This window comes from Amblyomma americanum, chromosome 1, assembly GCF_052857255.1.
Source record: "Amblyomma americanum isolate KBUSLIRL-KWMA chromosome 1, ASM5285725v1, whole genome shotgun sequence".
NCBI lineage: Eukaryota > Metazoa > Arthropoda > Arachnida > Ixodida > Ixodidae > Amblyomma > Amblyomma americanum.
The window spans coordinates 277,985,303-277,997,606 of NC_135497.1; the positions used below are offsets into that span (position 1 = coordinate 277,985,303).

A 12,304-nucleotide genomic window follows, 5' to 3' on the forward strand; every position below is an offset into this window, starting at 1 on the left:
GGCGCCATCAAAGGGATCGCACTGTAACACAAAAGCGCCTCCGGAGCAACTCCGCAGAAGTGGGCCTCCGCCCACTTGTAGCCATGAACATCAAAGCTGCGATGTCAGTGCACAGGCGACGTTGTGATGCCGCGGAATGTAGTGTCAGTTTAAATGGGCATATCGGATAACGCACGATAAAAAATTTGCGCTCTTCGCAGTGCAGTACATGCGCCAAAGGCTATTTCAAAACGAGCCTTACCGTTACAAAATGGCGGCGCCCGTTGAAGCAGGACCCCTCGCTTCTGACTATGGTCGTCATTGTTACTGCCGTTTTCAGTACGTTCACTGGTCATAAATGGGGCACCGGGCTTTCGCTTCGCCTCGCCTATAACAAAACGTTTAAGCGATAAATTTGGGCTATTTTTTATCTAGAGTGGCGATTCCGCCGCCTCTAAACCCAAGTTTGTTGACAAAATAGTTTCCTTTTTAGCAACCAGATTGCGCCACTAGGCTGAGTTTGTCGTGGCGTCTCCGTTTGCAAACGCTGAACTAAATGTGCGAATGCGACAAATGGCGCAACGTCCCGCAAAATGACTGCGCTTAGCGTACGCAAGCGTGCATACGCTTATGGTACATAGCGTCAATTTACACGCTTCTAACCATATCTGCGCACGTCGGGAGCGGAACACACGCAGACCACGAGGCGCGGAGGAACACGTTTAACGAGGTCTCTTGATTGCCGCAGACCGTCTCTACCCTCCACAAGGAACTTATGAGATGGAGTAAAGTGCTGGTTTTCGAATCCGCCGTGCGTATACCCTGCGTCACTCCCAGATGCCTAACGAAGCATTTATAATTGTCACAAACCGAACTCAAGACAGTAATGAACCGCGTGCCAGTGCTCCAGCAAAAACCACTGCGGCCAGGTAAATGCAGAAGATTACCGGCATGCAAATGCGACGTACATAACTAGTAGTATGAGACAAATATTTTTAAACATGTTTTTTGTCCGAGTTTCCAAGTCAGTGCAGCACGAAAGGCCACCCCTTATGTAATCACCTCCTGCAGGAATTTTTCTAATATTCTAATACGGACTTAATATTGCAAGCATTTGTCAAAAATCTTCCTTCACTCCACGCTGCCAAGCAAAAAAAAAATAAATTGTAATCACAGCAGTTTACTGAAAATGCTTTCCATTTTTAATCACGATTCACTATTATGGAAAACTCTGTATGTACAGTTCTGATCCAGAACCAAAGTGTTCATATTAATAAGGCACAATTCTATATGGGTTACTTGCTTTGAGATGCTTAAGTATCTGCTGTGGTCTTTTTTAGCATCAGATAAAATGAAACGCTCATGAAAAAGAGCTGCACTAGTGGGCCCATATTAGAGACTTCTGCATTCTGAAACAGCAGTGAATGAGTTTTGACAATGGTTTTTTTTTTTTTCGTACGTAAGTGTTCCTGATCTGGCAAAATGTTACAACCCAAACTTAACACTACTGCTTTGGCTCAGACCATGATCACATGAAGGGGAAGCTGGATTCATTCCATTTGTTGCGCAAATATTTTTTGCAGATATGGGCCCGCGCAGCCAGCAGGAAATAAAACAAAAGACTCTCCATTTGTGAGAGCTGCCATGCAGACCGATGCTTTCACACAGATTTCGCAGTGCCGCCGGCATACCATCGTAATTCCGCCACTCGTAGTCGCAAATTGCATTTTAAGGAGCACAATGCCGCAAAATGCTAGCTGGCGACGCTTCTGTAGTCCTGGCAGAAAGCAGCCCAACGGCCGCGCAGCGGAGGTCGTTTCGCATATGCAAAACACAAAGTTCAGAACGGCTTCGTCGCACTCACGGCGGTTGTCTAACACAGTACACATGAACTACGATCGATATCGGTGATGGATACGCCGCAGCACCACGACTTGTGCTCGCGATCACTGCAACCGATGCAACGAATGCGACTCACTGCAGAGCTCGAAGTTGGTAAGTTCATTTCGTCACGTCGCACTCACGGCAGTTCTCAAACTCAGTACATACGCGTGCACCCGAACCAAGATCTGCTGTACAGCTCCACGTTCATTTCATCATTCGGAAAACAAGAAGCCTCGGTTTTTCTACCTCTGCCCAACCACCGGCTTCCACTATTGTGCTGTGCGCGGAACGTACGCCTCCGCAAGCGCTGCGGTTAATTAAAATGGACCGCCATCGAGCCCAAAAATCAAAATTTTGCCTCTCTCCCTCTATCTCCCAAGCGTATTTTGGTAATACAGGTAGGAGGTGATAATAAGGAGCTTAGCACTGCAATGCATTCATGCAGCAGAAATTGCGCCTGACATTGTAACCATTTTTACTGAGCTACTGTATGGTTAGTATCCAGCACTTCTGAGTGGGTGCAATACGCATGCACGACTGACTGAGAGGAATTTTGATAGGAAGAGTGGTGCCAGAGCTTAGTTTTGAAAGGGCAGTGCCTAAGGGCAAAAGAAATGAGCCAGAAACCCGGGCTGCCTCCGCCTTCTCAGTCTCGTACAGCACAACACAGGGACGCCTTGGAGCATTGCTGGGAGTGGCTTGGCGTACTAGGAAGCCTGTTAGTCATGTAGCGTTACTTTCATTTTGTGCACTTCATAGACTAATTCTTCGCTACCAAAGTGCAGAGTTGGACATTATGTCTGTGCGATGCACTCCAGTACGGAGCTAGGAGGTTTGTTCTTATTGTATTTGAAGCACAACAATTGCCGTGCCTGCAGCTTCCTTCCTCGTTGACTTCTAACTTAGCAAGACAGGCATTTAAGCAGCTTTGTACAAGTTTCCAGAAATGAACCGCAGTGTTGTTGGAATACCAGCGTTATGTGCTCAGTGTGAAACTTAAAATGATGCTGTACAAGACGAGAAATGCAGAGTAAAATTTGGTATGAGGAATGGTGTTAGAAATCGGGTGAAAACATTGTCACTTAAGGCGTTCAGGTATCAATAAAAACAGCCTTGACTCAAAATGGAAGGAAAGGAATAATAATAATTGGTTCTGGAGGAAAGGAAATGGCGCAGTATCTGTCTCATATATCGTTGGACACCTGAACCGCGCCCTAAGGGAAGGGATAAACGAGGGAGTGAAAGAAGAAAGGAAAAAAAGGAAAGGAATACAAAACTAGTTTGGGGTCAACTGAAACAGAAGTAAAGAACTTCAAACAGAGGCAGAAAGGAAGGCTGTGGACTTGCGTGGGAAATAGAGAAGGAAAATTGGGAAAGAATCATTTCATGATAATTCAGGATGCTGAGCCCTACTGTTTCAAACGACAATCGCGGCTACAGAAAGATAACTAATTAAGGAAATTGAGGGTAATTTAAGAAAACAAATGGTCTATCTTCCTAGGCTGTGGCAGTAGTCATCCAGAATTGATACATGTAAAGGCTTCAGAAGTAATGAAAGTAATGTGAAGCGTCCATCATTGACATTATCCAGAGACAGTTGCAAGATTGTCGGCTTAAAAGCAGTGCAGTGACCTAGTGTAGTGATACAAGATCAGGATTCAGATTTTGGATAGCTTAAACAGTACCGAGACTTCTACTTGAAATAAAAGTTGCACAGATTGATTGGCTTAGAATAAAAAATATACAAAGCATAATGGCATCCACTACAACCCTGTTTCAGTGAAGGTCCTCGGAAACCATTGATTCATCCACTGTTTACTTGTACATATCAAATCTTGTGATACACGGGTTTTGGGGCAAGCACTTGACAAACTGCATACATGACTGTCTAGCATAAGTTTGTCACGGCCTATCTGTATAAATGTCTGTTTGTATACCCTGAAGCCTTGCCATTAGTTTCCATGCACAATTTTGTTCATTTTATTTCGGTTTTAGCACTTACCCATGGCCAAGCAGCACCGCTTCTCACAGTGCCAGAAAAACCTGCACCTACCAAGTCTGACGCACAGGTTCTGTGCACAGCCCCAGTGGCATGGAAATCTACACAGGTGCCATTCACACCAAAAACGAAAAGTGTTGGTGTGCACTTGAGGTAAGCGCCGGGCGGAACAACGCCTGGGGGGACTGCTTTCGAGCCACGCCGACTTCGGCTGCACATCCATTGTGAAGCCTGTCTAAACAGGGACCCCGTGGCCCAAGACATTCGACTCGGTGCCACATAAACCACGTGTTCACGCGGGCTGCCCGCATCCGTACTCCGAACTCCTAAATCTCCCAAGCCTCGGAATCACGCAAGCGAAGAACAACGACGTAACGTGAGCCGTCGACAGGCGCGCTGCGAGACTCCGAGCTTCGAGCGAGAGCATTTTCCGAGGGAGTCGAACGAGAGACGCCGACGAAACGAGACGCGTCAGCACGGTCCTCCCAGCTCTGCAGATCCTTCGAACCTACTACGTATTAATGAACCAGTTCGTTTTACCCTTGTATCCGTAAGCTCAAATAAACCAGTTTGCTTTTAATCGAGAAGAATCCGGCCACTTCTTCGCTGACAATGGGTTTCCGCAACCCCCCCCCCCCCCCCACACACACACACACACACACAGAGACTCGCGAGCGTAAAAAAATATATATATATATACAGGGTGCTATGGCAGTCTCACCCGGAACACAGTTCGCGGGGGAACTTGACGTGTAAAGGTGACCCTTCGATCAATGGAAACGGTAAAAACAAGCAAACAGAATGCGGCCGGAAGAAGGGCGTGAAACCGTACACACGCACACGGCTCCTCTACGCATGCATGCATGGCAAAGACACGGCGGAAGAAGCGTGGCCCGATCGGGGTCGGCAGGCGTGCGAAGTGAGACGAGGACGTCTCCACGGGGCACGGCGTGGGAGGGGCCTTCCGCGTCCCGCCGCCGCACACGCCGGGCAAAAAAGGGGCCGCACGGCACGGGCCGAATCGGCCACCACAGAGGCCTGCGCCGGGAATTACGCGCGCTGCTCGCCAAAGGCGCCGCGGTCCGGAAACAAGGGAGCGGGCGAGAGGGGCCGTGACGCCAGACGAAAGCCGTCACGCAAAGCAGGGAAGAAAGACGAAGGCGCCCCCCCCCCCCCCGACAACTAGGAAGTGTGCCTGTCCCCCACACTGCGCTCCCTTATTCCCGCTCGGTGTCTCTCAGAACCACGGAGCGTGTTTTCACGCCCGCCTTGTGCTACGAAAAAGCAAAACATACGGCACTTTTTGGAGCGATCATTTCTGGCGGTCCGAGTGCCTTTCCTTTAGCGTCCACGGCTGATACTCGTTCATTGCCACATGCCTTATTAAGAGAAGCAAAAAAAAAAAGCCACCGGGAAACAAATAGCGTCGATTGTCGCACAGCGGCGGTCTGCCTGCCTTTTATATGTGAGCCCTAACCTCTCTCTATTCATGATTTCCATTAGTACATGTAAAAAAAGCAATCCACGAGCACGCCAAGGTGAAATGAAAAGCTCGCGAATGCGGTCAAGAACAAATTGGCAGCGACATCAGCCTTGTTGGCTTTGCGATTACAGCGCCACTATGAAGTGCGCGGGAAAAGAAGAAAAAAAACTATTTCGGTAAATAATGTACAGCCTCTGTAATATTACACTACTTACAGCTTGTTACGTAGATTTAACTTCCTCGCGACTGCTCAGAAAACACAACGCCTTTTTATAATGAAAATAATTTCTCTTTGTTTGCGGCCTCTCCAAACAACTGCGCTTATGCCGCAACGTGCCGGCTTCTATAACGAAGTTACAACTGCTCTACTGGCACCACAGTGTGCCGGCACAGTACTACAAGTCTGGTGCTCATATTCCCAAGTCACCACACCTATGTGGGAGTAAAAAGGGAGTAAAACTGTCCTCTAGCGCAAAAGGGGTGTGCGCTAGGGGACAGTTTTACTCCCTTTTACTCCCCTTGTTTAGAGTGCAGGTGCCTAGCACAGCCAGAAGGCTGTCTTAGAACGCCTCTGCGGGAGATGTGTGATGAGAGTTTCGGATGATTGCTTGGTTAGTGAACTGATTTCCGGGCACCTGCAATACGAAGAATGGTCGTTCGGGGTGAAATGGAATGATGCATGAAAATGAGATGCGTTCACGAACGAGCACACCGGCAGCTGTTTTATTGGCTGACATTCGGCGCCCTGCAGTGCGGACGCTCTTCGAGCTGGTCCAGCTTCACGGCTTCCTTCGCGCTCTGCCTCCTTTCTCGTCCCCGGACTCGGGCCTCTGTGCCGCATAGTTATGCACGCTTAGCGGGCCGCGCTCTTCCTCGTTTCCATCCGTCTCCCCATCCGATGGCACGGGCGCGTCCCGTAGGGCGGCCTGTATGTCGCTGGCCTTCTGCGCCACTTCTCGTGGGGTGGGAAATGCGGCGCCCTTGGAGATCGTCAGCCTCTTCCATTTCTGGAATTCCCGATCTGTAAACTGCTGGTTGGAGACGCACCCGAGCCGCCGCACCTTCTCCCGGCTTCCATGCCTCAGGCGGAGGGCCTTGTTTGTGCGAGCAAGGCCCAGGGAGCGCACATTAGCAGTCTCCACAACGGCGGTCACCTCCATCAGCCTGTACACAGTGCGCCGTTTCGTGCGCACACGCACGAAGCAGCCTACCGCTATTGAGGGAAAGGTCGGCACGTGTATCAAAACCTTCAGCTGGTTACGTGTCAGGCGCATCCTGCCGATGTCTTCCTTCGCGGCAGCCGCCGGTGGCTCGGGACCACTTTGAGCACGGGGCTGGAATGAAGAGGTCGACTGACCACGCTCTGAAGTTGTGCCGCCAACAGCCCCGCCATCTGACTCGTCTTCTCCGTCATCGTCTGAATATACATCGCTCACTTGGAGCCTCTTGGATGTCTTCAGCCGCACCTCGCCTTCCGCCAGAGATTTCTGTCTTTTATCTCCTCCCTTGTGGAGCTGCTTCTGGCGTGCAGCCTTGAGACCTCTGGTGGTGCGTGCCTTCTTGCCTTTGCGCCGTCCGAACGTGCGACGCCGCTTGCACCCGGAGCTGGCAGAAGGGCCCTGTTCACCTTGGCTACTGGCGGAGCTGTCCCCATCCTCGGACTCCCACGTCTGCTCGTACCGCTTGGCGAGCCCGTGACGCCCCTTGCACCCTGAGCTGGTGGATGGGGCCTCTACACCTTGGCTGCTGGCGGAGCTGTCCCCATCTTCGGACTCCCACGTCTGCTCGTACCGCTTGGCGAGCCTCGGCCTGTTTTTTGATCCGAAGCGTTTCTTGGGACGGCCTCGTTTCCCGGCGTGCGCCACCAGCTTCTCCTGCTCGCGGCACTCTTCAGTCACGACCGCCCGGCGCGCCCGGTACCCCTGATCGCCGACTAGGCCTCCGTCGCTGTCCTCCTCTGCAGAGCCGTCACGGTCCACGTCGCCTTCCTCGGACGAGGCGCTGCTCTCGTCCTCAGCTCCGGCATTCGAGGAGCGGTCCTGCCGATCCGCCTTCTTCGACAGCCTGCTTCTACCTGATTTGGCGCTCCCCTGGCCGCGAGCTGCCCGGTTGCTGGCGCTGCTCGTGGCTCCGCTAGGCCTACCCTGGCTCCATCCGTCAGGCTGGGACTGCTGCGCCGAGGTCTCGGGCTCGACCTTCCTCCGTTTTGCGAGAAGACGCAGCTGCCTATCCAACTCGTCGGGGCAGTCGCTCTCCCCGCTGCTCCAATCCAGCGGTGCGTGCCTACGCCTCGGCATGCCCAGCACCAGGACGCAGCTGCAATGGCGGCAGGGGTCAGACTTTCGCTCACCTCCTTCGGCTCTCGCTTACCTTTTCAGGCTCGCTGCCGCCGCCGCTATCGATGAAATCACTCGGTGAAGCCTAAGCGGAGGGGGGTCTCCGTCTGGTTACCAGACACTCGCGCCTGCTGTCCGCCGCCCACGGTCCACCGGACGTCCTTCGGCTGCGCAGCACGAGGCGATGCTGCGTTCCACTGGCACAGCCGCGGCTTCGTTTTTTTTCCCCCCTCTAGCGCGTCGTTGTTTTCTTCGCCGCCCGCGGGGAGCGCTCGCGGCAGCATTCCTCATATTAGTGTAATTTTTTGGCAAACGCTTTTGTGTGCGGACAAATCTGAAGGTTCCAGAAGTATCGAAAGTTAGGATCCTCGGCATGTGAGTCCAAAGCAAACGTCGTATTGATCACACGATCAGACAGCTAGCAAATACCACAGCACAGATCACCAGGATGATTGCAAGAATTTCCAACAGAAGAAGAGGTATGAAGGAGGAAGACACATGTAGGCTAGTACAGGCCCTCGTGGTCAGTAGGATCTTATACGGCGTCCCCTACCAAACACCGCTCGAGCAAGAAAAGGAGCAGTTGGAGGCAATTCTTAGAAAAGCATACAAATGCGCTCTCGGACTGCCGGTCAGCACTTCGACGGAGAAATTCCTTAAACTGGGCATAAACAACACAGTACAAGAACATATCGAGGCCCACCTTATCGCGCAGAAAACAAGACTGATGCTGTCCGCAACAGGCAGAAACACGCTGCGGTTGCTGGGCATGAGGGACGCTTTGAAAGAAATCAATAGCACAGCGAGCGTTCCAAATGAAATCAGGAGGATCATTGAGATCAGTCCGATTCCAAAAAACATGCATCCAGATATACATAAGGCGAGAAGAAAGGCAAGATCTGAATTCCATGAAAGAAGCTTCGCCGGGGCAAAAGACGTATTATATGTTGACGCAACAACATACAGACACCGATATGGCTCGGTAGCCAGCGTGGTGGATCACCAGCTCAGGGAAATCAACTGCGCTTCGATAAAAACCAACAACATACTCGAGGCTGAGGAAGCAGCAATTGCACTCGCCATCACCCAGCAGAGTGACGAGCCCCATGCACACATCATTACAGACTCGCAAGAGGCGTGCAGAAGATACAGCAGTGGACGCATATCCACTGCAGCCATTCACATACTCAAGGCGAGGACAATCACTTTTACGAGATGCTTCATCACGTGGACACCAGGCCATGAGGCTGTCAAAGGGAACCAATGTGCGGACGCCAATGCCCGAGCATACGCCAACCGGGAGGCGCGCACCGAAGGGGAACTGGACGCAGTCACTAGACGGTATGGAGCCATCTTAGAACACCAACGAGCCCTCCGGAGGACCTACCCGCCTCCCCACAAAGACCTTAGTAAACAGCAGTCGGTTGCCTGGAGACAACTACAGACTAATACATACCCCAATCTGAGTTTACTCAGCAAAATCTGTCCATCCACTTATGAAAACAAATGCCCGCTATGCGGTGAACACGCAACGCTTTACCACGTTACATGGGCCTGTCAGAAAATGCAGGCAGCGCCGATAAACAACACGCCTACACCGGAGCAGTGGGAGGCTGCGCTGTCCAGCTCGAAGCCTGAAGAGCAGCTCAAGCTGATCGACAGGGCTCGCAAGACTGCAAAGGCCGCTGGGGCCCTGGACTGAGGGCTCCACCAACGCTGCGAGAAATAACCCTTATACAATAAAGTTTTTCATTCATTCATTCATTCATTCATTCATTCTGTAGCCCCATCGCTCACACTCACGTAATGAATGCTAGTTTAAGCTTTCACCCTATTCACGTGCGAGCGCTGCGAACTGTGACAAAGAAAAATAATGTGGATTAGCTCAGCTAATACAGGATATACAAAGAGAAAGATGTCGGCGTTCACTGTGGTCATTAATGAACACAGATACGGATAATTAATAAGAAATTTGGTATGTGCCGGGACACGCTTGTACTTCTCTACAAAGCCTATGCCAGAACCATTTTGGAATTTGGCTGCATAATTTTTTCTGGCTCCTCTAAATATAAGCTTCATCCGTTGCTGTTGTTAGAAAGGCGCGCACTGCGCCTCTGCCTAGGTCTCCCTCAATCAGTTTCCACCGCATTTCTGTACCTGGAGGCTCGTATTCCCGACCTTAACTCCCGTTTCCACCTTTTAACTGTCAGGACTCTTTTGCGGGCATTTGAGTCGGCTCCTGGCGTGGCCACACCTATTTTCGTCTCGCACCCCGCACTTTTTCTCACTCCTCATTGGCCAAGGTTCCGCCTCCCTCAAGTTCTATTTACTCAGAACCTTTTATCCAACATTGGTGTGGATCTCAATTTTGTATGCACAGTTGGTTGGGCAGCGTCCCCTGTGGATATTGCTTTTGATTATATTTTCCCACCTAATGCGAAGCATCTGCCTGCAAGGACATTAACTGGAATCCTCTTTGATCACCTTGCCCAGTACCCGCAACATACTGTAATTGCTACAGATGCGTCTGGGGCCGACCGGAAGGCAGGGGTCGGTATTTTTTCAGTCTCTCTCGTGGAGCTTTTCGGTTAGAGTCTCGGATTACACAACCATATTTCTAGCAGATTTTATGGCTCTTGGGCTGGCCGCTTTGAACATTCCCACAACTGTTTCTCAGGTGATATTGCTCTCAGATTGTCTTTCTGTTTTAATGGCGCAGGAGTCTACACGAGACGCTTTTTTGAGACGCTCAATAAAGTTTTTTTATTCCTGGATGGGTGACAGAGGTGCGCTTCGTTTGGATACCAGGCCACTGCGCTATTTTGCAAAATGAAGCAGCAGACTTTTTGGTAAAATCAGCTCTAAATGCACCTGTTGCCTGTAGCGCCCCTAATCTTGTTCTTTTCGATATGACTCGATTTCAGCGTTTTCAGTTTCTAACTCTCTACTGTTGACTACCAACATCTCATGTACGCATGGAAGGCTCCTGCGTGTAAAACCTGCCAGTGTGAGGTAGCGATGACACTCATGCGGTGCAGGATTGTCTGTCTGTCTGTCTGTCTGTCTGTCTGTCTGTCTGTCTGTCTGTCTGTCTGTCTGTCTGTCTGTCTGTCTGTCTGTCTGTCTGTCTGTCTGTCTGTCTGTCTGTCTGTCTGTCTGTCTGTCTGTCTGTCTGTCTGTCTGTCTGTCTGTCTGTCTGTCTGTCTGTCTGTCTGTCTGTCTGTCTGTCTGTCTGTCTGTCTGTCTGTCTGTCTGTCTGTCTGTCTGTCTGTCTGTCTGTCTGTCTGTCTGTCTGTCTGTCTGTCTGTCTGTCTGTCTGTCTGTCTGTCTGTCTGTCTGTCTGTCTGTCTGTCTGTCTGTCTGTCTGTCTGTCTGTCTGTCTGTCTGTCTGTCTGTCTGTCTGTCTGTCTGTCTGTCTGTCTGTCTGTCTGTCTGTCTGTCTGTCTGTCTGTCTGTCTGTCTGTCTGTCTGTCTGTCTGTCTGTCTGTCTGTCTGTCTGTCTGTCTGTCTGTCTGTCTGTCTGTCTGTCTGTCTGTCTGTCTGTCTGTCTGTCTGTCTGTCTGTCTGTCTGTCTGTCTGTCTGTCTGTCTGTCTGTCTGTCTGTCTGTCTGTCTGTCTGTCTGTCTGTCTGTCTGTCTGTCTGTCTGTCTGTCTGTCTGTCTGTCTGTCTGTCTGTCTGTCTGTCTGTCTGTCTGTCTGTCTGTCTGTCTGTCTGTCTGTCTGTCTGTCTGTCTGTCTGTCTGTCTGTCTGTCTGTCTGTCTGTCTGTCTGTCTGTCTGTCTGTCTGTCTGTCTGTCTGTCTGTCTGTCTGTCTGTCTGTCTGTCTGTCTGTCTGTCTGTCTGTCTGTCTGTCTGTCTGTCTGTCTGTCTGTCTGTCTGTCTGTCTGTCTGTCTGTCTGTCTGTCTGTCTGTCTGTCTGTCTGTCTGTCTGTCTGTCTGTCTGTCTGTCTGTCTGTCTGTCTGTCTGTCTGTCTGTCTGTCTGTCTGTCTGTCTGTCTGTCTGTCTGTCTGTCTGTCTGTCTGTCTGTCTGTCTGTCTGTCTGTCTGTCTGTCTGTCTGTCTGTCTGTCTGTCTGTCTGTCTGTCTGTCTGTCTGTCTGTCTGTCTGTCTGTCTGTCTGTCTGTCTGTCTGTCTGTCTGTCTGTCTGTCTGTCTGTCTGTCTGTCTGTCTGTCTGTCTGTCTGTCTGTCTGTCTGTCTGTCTGTCTGTCTGTCTGTCTGTCTGTCTGTCTGTCTGTCTGTCTGTCTGTCTGTCTGTCTGTCTGTCTGTCTGTCTGTCTGTCTGTCTGTCTGTCTGTCTGTCTGTCTGTCTGTCTGTCTGTCTGTCTGTTGCTGCCAGGAAGAAAGGAAAGTGCACAGGCCTGCTCACTGGCTCAAGCCGAGCCACAATCGCTACCACGTGCAGATAATAGAAGGAGAGTTGAAAGATGGGATAGAAAGACAGGATAGTAAAGACGCGCTAAAGACAAGGTCGATCCCGGAGGCAGTGCAATACCGGGCCAACCGGTGGCGGGAGTGAAGCAACCTTCAAACTCTCCGCCACATTTCCAAAAATAAGTCCAACTTGTACCCGTAACAGATACTCTACGGGGTCCGGACATTCGCTGCGCTCCACCCCGTTTAAA

The 12,304-nt window shown here is 50.8% G+C and overlaps 2 protein-coding genes and 1 pseudogene across 5 annotated transcripts in view; all 3 read right to left on the reverse strand.

The window, feature by feature from the left end:
• The window catches only part of Evi5 (ecotropic viral integration site 5), a 227,066-nt gene that overhangs the window by 70,977 nt on the left and 143,785 nt on the right, over positions 1-12,304 (reverse strand). The gene's annotated exons all lie outside the window — the stretch shown is intronic.
• Positions 5,994-7,913, reverse strand: LOC144097328 (uncharacterized). The gene is made up of 2 exons (XM_077630070.1): positions 7,716-7,913; positions 5,994-7,661 (listed from the first exon to the last, which is right to left on the reverse strand). Exon 2 carries the CDS (start codon positions 7,640-7,642, stop codon positions 6,125-6,127), a length of 1,518 nt encoding a protein of 505 aa, XP_077486196.1. The 5' UTR covers positions 7,643-7,661; positions 7,716-7,913; the 3' UTR covers positions 5,994-6,124.
• LOC144116755 (U2 spliceosomal RNA) lies at positions 12,141-12,280 on the reverse strand (annotated as a pseudogene).